General features: G+C 33.2%; 1 protein-coding gene and 1 long non-coding RNA gene across 2 annotated transcripts in view; both read right to left on the bottom strand.

Moving 5' to 3' along the window:
- The window catches only part of LOC134690183 (uncharacterized), a 63,116-nt gene extending 59,910 nt beyond the window's left edge, over positions 1–3,206 (bottom strand). Inside the window, exons 1-5 of the mRNA XM_063550160.1 lie at positions 3,107–3,206; positions 2,458–2,501; positions 1,941–2,039; positions 1,341–1,439; positions 595–702 (exon numbers count right to left, since the gene is read on the bottom strand). Of these exons, the coding sequence (XP_063406230.1) occupies positions 595–702; positions 1,341–1,439; positions 1,941–2,039; positions 2,458–2,501; positions 3,107–3,206 (450 nt within the window). The remainder of the gene's footprint in view (positions 1–594; positions 703–1,340; positions 1,440–1,940; positions 2,040–2,457; positions 2,502–3,106) is intronic.
- Positions 3,207–11,773: 8,567 nt separating this feature from the next.
- Positions 11,774–16,065, bottom strand: part of LOC134690490 (uncharacterized) — a 36,567-nt gene continuing 32,275 nt past the window's right edge. The window contains exons 3-5 of the long non-coding RNA XR_010101940.1: positions 15,938–16,012; positions 13,890–13,913; positions 11,774–11,859 (exon numbers count right to left, since the gene is read on the bottom strand). This is a non-coding gene — a long non-coding RNA (uncharacterized LOC134690490). The remainder of the gene's footprint in view (positions 11,860–13,889; positions 13,914–15,937; positions 16,013–16,065) is intronic.

Here is a 16,065-nt window from a genome sequence, read left to right as displayed (position 1 = left end):
AAACCTGATTGTAAATAAACCCATTTACACTGGAACTGTTATGAAACAGCTGGCTATCATCAGACCAACCATGTAGTTTATTGTTATTTACACACTTGAGTTCACCAGTAACTGTTAGAAAACAGCTGGCTATCATCAGACCAACCATGTAGTTTATTGTTATCTACACACCTGAGTTCACCAGTAACTGAATTCTATACAAACAGCAATGTAAACTCAGAAATCATTGTGAGTTTTTATTTATGCGAATAATGCGACTATGTGAGAATCGTAATAATATGAATTCACATTCTAATATCTGAATATATTAGACATGTATGCAGAATTTTTTGAAATCGCAATAATTCAACTCATATTTTTGTCCATTCCTGAAAAAAACCCAATAATAAATGAACGCAAATAATTTCTGAATTTAAAGTAATGTATGATGACAGGTCCATAATATCTTAACTCAAATTTGCAAGAAATATCACTGATTTGTTGTATCTTGGTAAACATTAAAAACAATAAAAATATTGTACCAAACATATTTTACACATCATCTAAATGATCCATATATTAATTGAACACTGGGCATTTACTATAAAATATTACCTCATGTGTTGTAAGCAAGGGACTGGCACCTCCTTGTTCTACCAGACATCTTGTGGTCTGTAGATGTCCCTCCTCAGCAGCCAAATGTAAAGCTGTGTATCCATCTCTCTATAATATAACCAAATAACATGTAACTAACATGTAACTATAATGTACAATACTTTGTTGTCAATATCAATAATATACAACATATCCTACAACTGACATTAAAACTTGTCTGATAAACTGGACAATGTTTTGTAATATAAATAAAAACAAAATGTATATCACATGAATCAATGGTCAAAACTGAATACAATGACCAGTCACACTTCGTATTTATATTGTATATAAACAATAAATAAACATGTTTTGTTGTGAAATGTTAAATCTTCCATTAAACCTCATATCTTAAAATTTTTTTTTTTACAAGAAATGTGTGAATAATTATATCAATAGATTCAGTAGAACATAACAAGCAAAATGAGACCCCACTTTATATGATTCTTACACATATTTGTTCGTTAAAACTGTCTAATTAACAACAGGTTTCATGTAGATTTAGTATAATTATTCATTTTAATAAAATTATTTTTTTAAAGAAACATGAAAAAAGTTATATTTTCTGATTCAGAACAATAATATGAGTAAAATGAGATCCCACTTTATATAATTATTACAACTATTTGTTCATTAAACCTGTCTAATAAACAACATGATTTAGTGTAGATTAATAGTAATGTGATCAGACTAAGTAGATAACATACTGTTGTGGTGTCGATCTTACATCTTCTATCAATGAGAAGTCCACAGATCTCCAGGTTTCCTCCCCAGGCAGCCTTCATTAATGCTGTCCATCCATCCTCCTGGAATAATACAACTGACATCAAAACTTGTCTGATAAACTGGACAATGTTGTGTAATAAATATTAAATAAATATATATCACATGAATCAGTGGTCAAAACTGAATAAAATGACCAGTCACACTTGTATTTATATAAACAATAAATAAACATGTTTTTCAAGAAATGTGTCAAATAATTATATCAATGGATTCAGTAGAACAAAACAAGTAAAATGAGACCCCACTTTATATGATTCTTACAAATATTTGTTCATTAAAACTGTCTGATTAACAACAGGAATTAGTGTAGATTCAGTATAATTATTCATTTTAATAAAATATTTGTTTAAAGAAACATAAAAAAGAGTAATATTTTCTGATTCAAAACAATAATACGAGTAAAATGAGACCCCACTTTATATGATTCTTACAAATATTAGTTGTCCATTAAACCTGTCTAATTAACAACATGATTTTGTGTAGATTAATAGTAATGTGATCAGACTAAGTAGATAACATACTTGTGTGATGTCGATCTTACATCTTCTATCAATGAGAAGTCCACAGATCTCCAGGTTTCCTCCCCAGGCAGCCTTCATTAATGCTGTCCATCCTCTTACCTGGAATAATACAACTGACATCAAAACTTGTCTGATAAACTGGACAATGTTGTGTAATAAATATAAAATAAATATATATCACATGAATCAGTGGTCAAAACTGAATACAATGACCAGTCACACTTGTATTTATATTGTATATAAACAATAAATACACATGTTTTGTTGTGAAATGTCAAAACTTCCATTAACATGATTAAACCTGATATCTTAAAAAAATATTTTTTTCAAGAAATGTGTAAAATAATCATATCAATGGATTCAGTAGAACAAAACAAGCAAAATGAGACCCCACTTTATATGATTATTACACATATTTGTTCATTAAACCTGTCTGATTAACAACATGATTTAGTGTAGATTAATAGAAATGTGATCAGACTAAGTAGATAACATACATCTGTGATGTCGATCTTACATCCTGTATCAATGAGGAGTCTACAGATCTCCAGGTGTCCAAACCTGGCAGCCAATATTAATGCTGTCACTCCATACTCCTGGAATAATACAACTGACATCAAAACTTGTCTGATAAACTGGACAATGTTGTGTAATAAATATAAAATAAATATATATCACATGAATCAGTGGTCAAAACTGAATAAAATGACCAGTCACACTTGTATTTATATTGTATATAAACAATTGTTTTGTTGTGAATTGTCAAAACTTCCATTAAACCCGATATCGTAAAAAAAATTAAATTCAAGAAAGGTGTAAAATAATTATATCAATGGATTCAGTAGAACAAAACAAGTAAAATGAGACCCCACTTTATATGATACTTACACATATTTGTTTATTAAAACTGTCTTATTAACAACAGGATTTCATGTAGATTCAGTGTAATCATTCACTTTAATAAAATAATTTTTTTAAAGAAACTTGAAAAAGAGTTATATTTTCTCATTCAGAACAATAATATGAGTAAAATGAGACCCAACTTGATATAATTATTGCAAATAATAATAAATTGAATCTGTCTGATTAACAACATGATTTAGTGTAGATTAATAGTAATGTTCTCAGACTAAGTAGATAACATACATCTGTGATGTCGATCTTACATCCTGTATCAATGAGGAGTCTACAGATCTCCAGGTGTCCTTCACTGGCAGCCCACATTAATGCTGTCCATCCACCATCCTGGAATAATACAACTGACATCAAAACTTGTCTGATAAACTGGACAATGTTGTGTAATAAATATAAACAAAATATATATCACATGAATCAGTGGTCAAAACTGTATACAATGACCAGTTACACTTGTATTTATATTGTATATAAACAACAAATAAACATGTTTTGTTGTGAAATGTGAAAACTTCCATTAAACCTGATATCTTAAAAAAATATTTTTTTCAAGAAATGTGTGAAATAATTATATCAATGAATTCAGTAGAACAAAACAAGTAAAATGAGACCCCACTTTATATGATTATTACAAATATTTGTTTATTAAAACTGTCTAATTAACAACAGGAATTAGTGTAGATTCAGTATAATCATTCATTCTAAAAAAATTTTTTTTTTTAATAAACTTGTAAAAAAGTTATATTTTCTCATTCAGAACAATAATATGAGTAAAATGAGAACCAACTTTATATAATTATTACAAATATTTGTTCATTAATCCTGTATGATTAACAACATGATTTTGTGTAGATTTAAAATAATTATTTATTAAAATAAAATAATTTTTTAAAGAAAACTGAAAAAAAGTTATATTTTCTGATTTAGAACAATAATATGATTAACAAGAATGTGTCCACAGTACACGGATGCCCCACTCGCACTATCATTTTCTATGTTTAGTGGACCGTGAAATTGGAATGAATTTTCTAATTTGGCATTAAAATTAGAATGATGTTATCAAAAGGAACATGTAAACTAAGTTTTAAGTTGATTGGACTTCTACTTTATCAAAAATTACCTTGACCAAAAACTTTAACCTGAAATTTGCACTATCATTTTCTATGTTCAGTGAACCGTAAAATTGGGGTCAAAACTCTAATTTGGCATTTAAATTAAAAAGATCATATCATAGGGCACATGTATACTAAGTTTCAAGTTGATTGGACTTCAACTTCATCAAAAACTAACTTGACCAAAAACTTTAACCTGAAGCGGGACAAACGGACGAACGCACAGACGGACAGACGAACGGAGGCACAGACCAGAAAACATAATGCCCCTCTACTATCGTAGGTGGGGCATAAAAAGGAATTAAGAGAACCCCTTCATGCATATTTTCCCATTTAAACTATCTGATTAAAAACAGAATTTTTATTAAATGTTGAATCAGTATAATGATATCAGCATCAGCCTCAATACAGACCTATGGTAGTTAAGCTGTGCAGGTTTATTTATTAGTGTTTTACTTTTATTACCAATGCTGAATGGTCTAGATAGGTGGACTGTGCATAGAAAATATGGTTTAACATGTTGTGCCTGTACCCAGACCATGTGTTGTTAGTTGTTGAATTTGTTTGTTTATTTACTCGAAGTAGTCAGGTGTTTGTGGTTGGTGTGGTTTGTCTATTTACTCGAAGTAGTCAGGTATTTGTGGTTGGTGTGGTTTGTCTATTTACTCGAACTAGTCAGGTATTTGTGGTTGGTGTGGTTTGTCTATTTACTCGGAGTAGTCAGGTATTTGTGGTTGGTGTGGTTTGTCTATTTACTCGGAGCAGTCAGGTGTTTGTGGTTGGTGTGGTTTGTCTATTTACTCGAGAGTAGTCAGGTGTTTGTGGTTGGTATGGTTTGTTTATTTACTTGGAGTAGTCAGGTGTTTGTGGTTAGTGTGGTTTGTTATTTACTCGGAGTAGTCAGGTGTTTGTGGTTGGTGTGGTTTCTTTATTTACTTGGAGTAGTCAGGTGTTGGTGGTTGGTGTGGTTTGTTATTTACTCAGAGTAGTCAGGTGTTTGTGGTTGGTGTGGTTTCTTTATTTACTTGGAGTAGTCAGGTGTTTGTGGTTGGTGTGGTTTGTCTATTTACTCGGAGCAGTCAGGTATTTGTGGTTGGTGTGGTTTGTCTATTTACTCAGAGTAGTCAGGTATTTGTGGTTGGTGGGGTTTGTCTATTTACTCGGAGTAGTCAGGTGTTTGTGGTTGGTGTGGTTTGTCTATTTACTCAGAGTAGTCAGGTATGTGTGGTTGGTGTGGTTTGTCTATTTACTCGAAGTAGTCAGGCATTTGTGGTTGGTGTGGTTTGTCTATTTACTCGGAGTAGTCAGGTGTTTGTGGTTGGTGTGGTTTGTCTATTTACTCAGAGTAGTCAGGTGTTTGTGGTTGGTGTGGTTTGTCTATTTATTCAGAGTAGTCAGGTGTTTGTGGTTGGTGTGGTTTGTCTATTTACTTGGAGTAGTCAGGTGTTTGTGGTTGGTGTGGTTTGTTTATTTACTCAAAGTAGTCAGGTATTTGTGGTTGGTGTGGTTTGTCTATTTACTCAGAGTAGTCAGGTATTTGTGGTTGGTGTGGTTTGTTTATTTACTCGAAGTAGCAGGTGTTTGTGGTTGGTGGGGTTTGTTTATTTACTCGGAGTAGTCAGGTGTTTGTGGTTGATGTGGTTTGTTTATTTACTCTGAGTAGTCAGTTGTTTGTGGTTAGTGTGGTTTGTTTATTTACTCGGAGTAGTCAGTTGTTTGTGGTTGGTGTGGTTTGTCTATTTCCTCGGAGCAGTCATGTGTTTGTGGTTGGTGGGGTTTGTCTATTTACTCGGAGTAGTCAGGTGTTTGTGGTTGGTGTGGTTTGTTTATTTACTCGGAGTAGTCAGGCGTTTGTGGTTGGTGTGGTTTGTTTAGTTACTCGAAGTAGTCAGATGTTTGTGGTTGGTGTGGTTTTTTTATTTACTAGGTGTAGCAGGTGTTTGTGGTTGGTGTGGTTTGTCTATTTACTCGGAGTAGTCAGGTGTTTGTGTTTGGTGTGGTTTATCTATTTACTCGGAGTAGTCAGGTATTTGTGGTTGGTGTGGTTTGTTTATTTACTCGAAGTAGTCAGGTATTTGTGGTTGGTGTGGTTTGTCTATTTTCTAGAAGTAGTCAGGTGGTTGTGGTTGGTGTGGTTTGTTTATTTACTCGAAGTAGTCAGGTATTTGTGGTTGGTGTGGTTTGTCTATTTAATCGGAGTAGTCAGGTATTTGTGGTTGGTGAGGTTTGACTATTTACTCGGAGCAGTCAGGTATTTGTGGTTGGTGTGGTTTGTCTATTTACTCGGAGTAGTCAGGTATTTGTGGTTGGTGTGGTTTGTCTATTTACTGGGAGTAGTCAGGTGTTTGTGGTTGGTGTGGTTTGTTTATTTACTCAAAGTAGTCAGGTATTTGTGGTTGGTGTGGTTTGTCTATTTTCTAGAAGTAGTCAGGTGGTTGTGGTTGGTGTGGTTTGTTTATTTACTCGAAGTAGTCAGGTATTTGTGGTTGGTGTGGTTTGTCTATTTAATCGGAGTAGTCAGGTATTTGTGGTTGGTGAGGTTTGACTATTTACTCGGAGCAGTCAGGTATTTGTGGTTGGTGTGGTTTGTCTATTTACTCGGAGTAGTCAGGTATTTGTGGTTGGTGTGGTTTGTCTATTTACTGGGAGTAGTCAGGTGTTTGTGGTTGGTGTGGTTTGTTTATTTACTCAAAGTAGTCAGGTATTTGTGGTTGGTGTGGTTTGTTTATTTACTCGGAGTAGTCAGGTGGTTGTGGTTGGTGTGGTTTGTTTATTTACTCGGAGTAGTCAGGTGTTTGTGGTTGGTGTGGTTGGTCTCTTTACTCAGAGCAGTCAGGTATTTGTGGTTGGTGTGGTTTGTCTATTTACTCGGAGCAGTCAGGTGTTTGTGGTTGGTATGGTTTGTCTATTTACTCGGAGTAGTCAGGTATTTGTGGTTGGTGTGGTTTGTCTATTTACTCGGAGCAGTCAGGTGTTTGTGGTTGGTGTGGTTTGTCTATTTACTCGGAGTAGTCAGGTATTTGTGGTTGGTGTGGTTTGTCTATTTACTCGGAGTAGTCGGGTATTTGTGGTTGGTGTGGTTTGTCTATTTACTCTGAGAAGTCAGGTATTTGTGGTTGGTGTGGTTTGTCTATTTAATCGGAGTAGTCAGGTATTTGTGGTTGGTGAGGTTTGTCTATTTACTCGTAGTAGTCAGGTGTTTGTGTTTGGTGTGGTTTGTATATTTACTTTGAGTAGTCAGGTATTTGTGGTTGGTGTGGTTTGTCTATTTACTCTGAGAAGTCAGGTATTTGTGGTTGGTGTGGTTTGTCTATTTAATCGGAGTAGTCAGGTATTTGTGGTTGGTGAGGTTTGTCTATTTACTCGTAGTAGTCAGGTGTTTGTGTTTGGTGTGGTTTGTCTATTTACTCAGAGCAGTCAGGTATTTGTGGTTGGTGTGGTTTGTCTATTTACTGGGAGTAGTCAGGTGTTTGTGTTTGGTGTCGTTTGTCTATTTACTCGGAGTAGTCAGGTATTTGTGGTTGGTGTGGTTTGTCTATTTACTCGGAGCAGTCAGGTGGTTGTGGTTGGTGTGGTTTGTTTATTTACTCGGAGTAGTCAGGTGTTTGTGGTTGGTATGGTTTACTCAGAGCAGTCAGGTGTTTGTGGTTGGTGTGGTTTGTCTATTTACTCGGAGTAGTCAGGTATTTGTGGTTGGCTGAGGTTTGTCTATTTACTCGGAGTAGTCAGGTGTTTGTGGTTGGTATGGTTTGTCTATTTACTCGGAGTAGTCAGGTATTTGTGGTTGGTGTGGTTTGTCTATTTACTCGGAGCAGTCAGGTATTTGTGGTTGGTGTGGTTTGTCTATTTAATCGGAGTAGTCAGGTATTTGTGGTTGGTGAGGTTTGTCTATTTACTCGGAGTAGTCAGGTGTTTGTGTTTGGTGTGGTTTGTCTATTTACTCGGAGTAGTCAGGTATTTGTGGTTGGTGTGGTTTGTTTATTTACTCGAAGTAGTCAGGTATTTGTGGTTGGTGTGGTTTGTCTATTTTCTAGAAGTAGTCAGGTGGTTGTGGTTGGTGTGGTTTGTTTATTTACTCGAAGTAGTCAGGTATTTGTGGTTGGTGTGGTTTGTCTATTTAATCGGAGTAGTCAGGTATTTGTGGTTGGTGAGGTTTGTCTATTTACTCGGAGTAGTCAGGTGTTTGTGTTTGGTGTGGTTTGTCTATTTACTCGGAGTAGTCAGGTATTTGTGGTTGGTGTGGTTTGTCTATTTACTCGGAGCAGTCAGGTTTTTGTGGTTGGTGTGGTTTGTTTATTTACTCAAAGTAGTCAGGTATTTGTGGTTGGTGTGGTTTGTTTATTTACTCGGAGTAGTCAGGTGTTTGTGTTTGGTGTGGTTTGTCTATTTACTAGGAGTAGTCAAGTATTTGTGGTTGGTGTGGTTTGTCTATTTACTCGGAGTAGTCAGGTATTTGTGGTTGGTGTGGTTTGTTTATTTACTCGGAGTAGTCAGGTGTTTGTTGTTGGTGTGGTTTGTTTATTTACTCGGAGTAGTCAGGTGTTTGTGGTTGGTGTGGTTTGTTTATTTACTCGGAGTAGTCAGGTGTTTGTGGTTGGTGTGGTTTGTCTATTTACTTGGAGTAGTCAGGTATTTGTGGTTGGTGTGGTTTGTCTATTTACTCGGAGTAGTCAGGTGTTTGTGGTTGGTGTGGTTTGTTTATTTACTCGGAGTAGTCAGGTGTTTGTGGTTGGTGTGGTTTGTTTATTTACTCGGAGTAGTCAGGTGTTTGTGGTTGGTGTGGTTTGTCTATTTACTCGAAGTAGTCAGGTGTTTGTGGTTGGTGTGGTTTGTTTATTTACTCGGAGTAGTCAGGTGTTTGTGGTTGGTGTGGTTTGTTTATTTACTCGGAGTAGTCAGGTGTTTGTGGTTGGTGTGGTTTGTCTATTTACTCGGAGTAGTCAGGTGTTTGTGGTTGGTGTGGTTTGTCTATTTACTCGGAGTAGTCAGGTATTTGTGGTTGGTGTGGTTTGTTATAATATCCTATATTTAGACATTCCTGATACCCACTTAGTTATAACAATTTTGAGAAAGTCAAACCCATTTTGAATGTTGTTTAGATTACATGTATGTTTCACATTCAGTGTTGTGCTTTGATTACTTGTTTGTTTCATATTCAGTGTTGTGCTTTGAAAACAGGTATCCTTCACATTCAGTGTTGTGCTTTGAGAACAAGTATGCTTCACATTCAGTGTTGTGCTTTGATTACATGTATGCTTCACATTCAGTGTTGTGCTTTGATAACATGTTTGTTTCATATTCAGTGTTGTGCTTTGAAAACAGGTATGCTTCACATTCAGTGTTGTGCTTTGAAAACAGGTATGTTTCACATTCAGTGTTGTTTAAATTACATGTAGGCTTCACATTCAGTGATGTGCTTTGATTACATGTTTGTTTCATATTCAGTGTTGTGCTTTGAAAACAGGTATCCTTCACATTCAGTGTTGTGCTTTGAAAACAGGTATGTTTCACATTCAATGTTGATTAGATTACATGTATGCTTCACATTCAGTGTTGTGCTTTGATTACAGGTATGTTTTACATTCAGTGTTGTGCTTTGATTACATGTTTGTTTTATACTCAGTGATGTGCTTTGATAACAGGTTACCTGTAATTCAGTGGTTGTCGTTTGTTTATGCGTTATATATTTGTTTTTCATTCATTTTTTTTACATAAATAAGGACGTTAGTTTTCTCGTTTGAATTGTTTTACATTGTTTTATCGGGGCCTTTTATAGCTGACTATGCGGTTTGGGCTTTGCTCATTGTTGAAGGCCGTACGGTGACCTATAGTTGTTAATGTCTGTGTCATTTTGGTCTTTTGTGGATAGTTGTCTCATTGGCAATCATACCACATCTTCTTTTTTATATTTACATTCAGTGATGTGCTTTGATTACTGGAATGTTATGCTTTGATTACAGGTATGTTTTAAATTCAGTGGTGTGCTTTGATTACAGGTATATTTCACATTTAGTGTTGTGCTCTGATTACAGGTATGTTTCACATTTATTGTTGTGCTTTGATTACAGAATGGTTCACATTTCCTTATTGTGCTTTGAATACAGGTATGTTTCACATTCAGTGTTGTGCTTTAATTACAGAAATGTTTAACATTCATTGTTGAAAGCTGCACAGTGACCTATAATTGGTAATTTGTGTGTCATTTGGTCTCTTGTGAAGAGTTGTTTCATTGGCAATCATACCACATCTTCATTTTTATATTTGATTACAGGTATGTTTCACATTTTGTGTTGTGCTTTGATAACAGGTATGCTTCACATTCAGTGTTGTGCTTTGATTACAGGTATGCTTCACATTCAGTGTTGTGCTTTGATTACAGGTTTGTTTCACATTCATTATTGTGCTTTGATTACAGGTATGCTTCACATTCAGTGTTGTGCTTTGATTACAGGTATGCTTCACATTCAGTGTTGTGCTTTGATTACAGGAATGTTTAACATTCAGTGTTGTGCTTTGAATACAGTATGCTTCACATTCAGTGTTGTGCTTTGATTACAGGAATGTTTAACATTCAGCGATGTGCTTTGATTACAGGTAGGTTTCACATTCAGTATTATGCTTTGATTACAGGTATGCTTCACATTCAGTGTTGTGCTTTGATTACAGATATGCTTCACATTCAGTGTTGTGCTTTGATTACAGGTATGCTTCACATTCAGTGTTGTGCTTTGATTACAGTATGCTTCACATTCAGTGTTGTGCTTTGAATACAGGATGATATTTTACCACTCGCTATTGCTCAGGATGAAATAATCGAATATAAATATCCAACCAATATATACCTTTTTTTGTACTTGTAGTTATGTGTTTTATATGTACAACCTTGTAGTTGTGTGTTTCATATGTACAACCTTGCAGTTGTGTGTTTTATATGTACAACCTTGTAGTTGTGTGTTTTACACTTTTTATGTATAACCTTGTAGTTGTATGTTTTATACTTTATATGTAAAACCTTGTAGTTGTATGTTTTATACTTTATATGTAAAACCTTGTAGTTGTGTGTTTTATATATATGTACAACCTTGTAGTTGAGTATTTTATATTTTATTTGTACAAGCTGCGATGTTTTGAAATTACTTGTAGTTTTGTACTGTTAATGTTCTTACTGACATGTTTTGAAGTGACTTATAGTTGTTTAATTCTGTTTATGTTCATACTGTCATGTTTTGAAGTGACTTATAGTTATGTGATTATTCTGTTTATGTTCATACTGTCATGTTTTGTAGTGACTTATAGTTGTGTGTTTTATTCTGCTAATGTTCATACCGTCATGTTTTGAAGTGACTTAGAGTTGTGTGTTTTATTCTGTTAATGTTCATACTGACCTGTTTTGAAGTGACTTATAGTTGTGTGTTTATTCTGTTAAAGTTCTTACTGTCATGTTTTGAAGTGACTTATAGTTGTGTTAAAGTTATTTAAAGAACGTGTTTTATACTGTTTATGTACAACTGTCAGGTTTTGAAGTAACACACAATAGTATTTCATTCTATTAGTGTTTTATACTGTTTATGTTCATGATTTACAACTGTCAGGTTTTTAAGTAACACGCAATTGTATTTCATTCTGTTACAATTTGCTGTATTTTGAAGTAACATGTAGTTATGTGATTTATATTGCTTAAGTAAGATCTGCTATGTTCTGAAGTAATCTATCATTCTATAGTTGTATGTTTTTTACTGTACATAATTAATTTGCTCTAGTACTAATTTAGATGAAACTACTGTAACTGATGAGACTATTTTACTTACATCATGATAATCAATGTCTGCTTTATTCTCTAGGCATATTTTCACATCTTCTATATCTCCCTTCCTAGAAGCTGTACAAAGATTCTGTAAGTAAAACATAGATTTTACACTTAATAGATTGTAATGAAAAATGAATGAAATAACTGTTAAATAAAGCAATAATTATTTATTCTCCTGCATGGCAAATAACTATATAAATCGGGGGTATCCTCACCTCAAATAACATTCAGGCAGAGAGGATATGTACCGATTATCAGGTTGTCTACATATTTCCATTGTTCCATAAGTATCAGCTGTGTATTTTGCATTATAGAAACAAGTGTTTTATTTGTTCCACCAGCAAACTGGAAAATGACTTGATAAGTCGGGTCAAACTTATCAAAGTCAGTTCATTCATTATGCATTGTTATATTATTGGTTATATGTAGTTGTATTTGTCATTCATTAACACCTTTAGTTGTCCCCTTGGTAATTTCTCATCATTTTCTTACTAATTTTATATCAGATAGTAGAAATACCACCATGCTAACTTAATGATAAAATTATATATAATAATGTAGACTGAATAAAAAGAGATGTTGATAATAAAATAAAGAAACAGTATAACCTAATAAGAAATTAAGCTAGACAAAGTTTTGCCTCCACAGCAGAGTTGGGGTAATTGTAATTGTAATCGTTAATCAGCTGTAATTGATTACAATTTTTCAAGAAATCATTGTAATCATTAATCAGCTAAAAATCTGATTACATGTAATTTAATTTAATCAATTACTTTTCAAAATACCCTGTAATCCTGATTACTTTATGATTACATTCTGATTACAATGAAAAAAATCTTAAACTGTGTTTATGGTCAATAAAGGAAACTGTTTGTTATTCTTATTCAATTTATATTGAACATGTTAAGATAGTTTGGTTTACTTTTATTTTTATAAAGCATGACAATTGGTTTGTATACTTCAGTAAAAAATAAACTGTTACAGTATTGAAAAGTCTATAGCCTAAGAAGAGTCATATAATACAATTATATGTTTCTGGTATTAGTAAGAGATATTGTACATATATTCACAATTTAAAGATGTACATATATATATATTTGATAATAACTGTTATATTCAAGTTATACTTTTTTTTAACTCTTAATTATAATCTGTTGTTAATGTCATAATGTTGTGAGATTTTTGTCAACTTTGAATTGACAGGTAGGAAACCAATTAAGGTTTGTTTTTATTGCAATTACCAACTGAGTATAGCTGTAGGACAATATATATGGTAAAAGATAAATCAGACATGTGATAATTTATCCAATTAGCACAAAATTAATTAAAAGTTGGACAAATATCTTGTTTAAAATATGCAAATGTTTGTATGTATTTGGACTGGACATGTAAAATGCAATGATTTTTAGCACTTGTATTTTGTTTACAATTTGATTAAACTGGTAACTTTATTTCATCCATATTTTATCTCCCATAAACTGCACCTTGAAACAAATATAAATTGAAGTCTAGAATATTTCAGAAGACAAACAGCAAACGCTTTTTATAAAGCTATATTCAATTGAAGTCAAAATAATTCAGAGATTAATGATGATAAAGTGCAATGGGTTGATAACCAGTGATACATGTTCATGTATGTATGAAGTGAACTTTTGAGGTTTATTAAATAGATGAAGTTTGAAGTTATCATTTTATAATATAGCAAACACAATACTTTCTTAAAAATGACATAGTTATATATTAAACGTTTATTCATTCACATCATGCAAAATGTTTTTTTTTTTTAATTCATTGTTATCAGATGTAATCATGATTACTTTGCCAATGTAATCATTAATTTAATCAGACACTTTCAGAAATGATGTAATCATTAATTTAATTTAATCGTACAAATGACAAAGTAATTGTAATTTAATCAATTACATTGAAAGTAATCAGACCCATCTCTGCTCCACACTCCACTCTGAAGTAACTGTATTAAAACAAAGTCAATGTAGGACTTTCCTAAAGATATTATGGTGTCTGGGAGACACAAATTATCACATACATGTATTTTTGGTAAGAAAATGGAAATAAAAGGTCACATGACAATTGGACTTAAAAAGTAAATCTTACCCCATTCCAATTTTCCATTATAACCTAAAAATAGAAAATAAAAACTATGTGTAGTTGTCATTGAGTTATAATTGTTAATGCCAGTTTTTTTTTTAAAATTCATTGTAATCAGATGTAATCATGATTACTTTGCCAATGTAATCATTAATTTAATCAGACACTTTAAGAAATGATGTAATCATTAATTTAATTTAATCTTACAAATGACAAAGTAATTGTAATTTAATCATGAAAGTAATAGGACCCATCTCTGATAATTGTTAATGCCAGCCAGTTGAAAATACATGATCTTTATGGACATGTGAATTACTGACTTAATATTTTCAGATATGAATCTAATCCAAATACATGAAATACTAACATCTAAAAGACTATGTCAACTTTTCTGGAATATTTTGTGTTGCTCACCTGTTGAAAATATCGCTAGTTTGCTAACTACGATTTTTATATGCGCATACTGGTTACTCTTTGTGTTGCTGATAATTTTTGCAATTAACATATTTAACCTTATTCCTATAGGTTTTTAGTTAACAGCCGAAACTGAAACGCTAAAATTTCTCGCCTACTTTACTGACCATTTATGTTGATATTCCTAAATATAAAGTTTTACTACAAGTATCACATAAAACCTAATATGATCAAATCAAAAATTAGGTCAAGGTTAAATAAACAAAGCCAGAAATACATGTACACCTTACAATTCTTCCATACACCAAATATAGTTGATCTTTTGCTAGTAGTATACAAGAAACAGACCAAATCATTAAAATTCTATATTGACCAAAGAACCATGAAAATTAGGTAAAAGACAGATGATCCCTGTCAGACAGACATGTACACCTTACAATCATTCCATGGATCAAATATAGTTGACCTATTGCATATAGTATTTAAGAAACAAACTAAACAAGGAAAACATAGTAATGACCAATGAACCATGAAAATGAGGTCAAGGTCAGATGACACCTAGCAGTTGGACATGAACACCTTACAATCATTCCATGCACCAAATGCTTATTTCTGAGATATAGACTTGACCAAAAAACTTAACCTTGTCCACTAATCTGTGAAATGAGTTCAAGGTCAATTGAAACCTGTCCGACAGGCATGAGGACAGAAGTCGCAGGCAAAAACCTATAAAAATCAATATTACAGGGGCAATAACTCCAAAACTGGAAAATCTGAGTAAAAAGATTGTGTCATGCTGATCGTATTATAGTTTGTAAACACTTTTAACCTATAGCTAGCTCCTTTTTTTTAAATAACAGGCAAAAAGGGGGAAAAGTATCTTTCAGGGGCAATAACTCAAAAACACAGGTTGACATATTTTTTTCAACCTTTTCAGAGTAATAAAATCTTGTCAACTGATCTTTTTTGTAATTTACACTTTTAACCTAGCTTCTTCTTGTTTATCAATAACAGCAAAACACTACAAACAATGATTTTTCAGGGACAATAACTCTATAAAACAAGGTGACAAATTTAAGTTATAACTTTAAAAAACAAATTCTCGCGGTTATCAGATATACAGCACATTGTTATCCTTAACATGAAGAAAAACACCCAATAAGGCCCCAAAATATATAGGTGGTGCACCTGTCATTGGAGGGAACACAACACAGTTGTGTACACAAATATAGCAACATGAAACATGATCGGAAATTCATTTTAATAGATTTAAACATTTAGATACAAACCTGAAAATATCGTGCCCCACACTGGCACTGACATTTTCCACTCTATGCGCCATTTCTCGTCAAAATGATTATGCACAATTTTTGCATAACGCACAGCCTTCCCTATCACAGCAATAACTCAAAATAGGGTTGTCCGATTGGTTTGAAATTTTCGTTGAGAAAAATCTTTACATGCTTATCATTTTTATTTAGGTCACTTTTTGATCCGGTGTTTTCAGAGAAGATCTCTGAAAAAGTTTACACTGGAAGAAAGACATATGACCAACGCAAAGGGATGGCCAAAGCTAACATGGCCTTTTAGACCAGCTGAGCTAAAAACTAAACTCAATAGCTTGTATATCTGATTCTTACCTAAATGAGGTATTCTACAAACAGGGTGTGATTTTTTCCTTCAAACACAAGAATATCAATTGCACTTCCACAGACCTAAAAATTTCTAAAGTTTTATTTACCAGCATTAAGACAATACTGAATTTATT

This window comes from Mytilus trossulus, chromosome 11 (assembly GCF_036588685.1).
Source record: "Mytilus trossulus isolate FHL-02 chromosome 11, PNRI_Mtr1.1.1.hap1, whole genome shotgun sequence".
In the NCBI taxonomy this organism is placed as follows: Eukaryota; Metazoa; Mollusca; class Bivalvia; order Mytilida; family Mytilidae; genus Mytilus; species Mytilus trossulus.
Note: the sequence above shows the minus strand (reverse complement) of the source record. Positions and strands in the feature narration are given on the sequence as shown.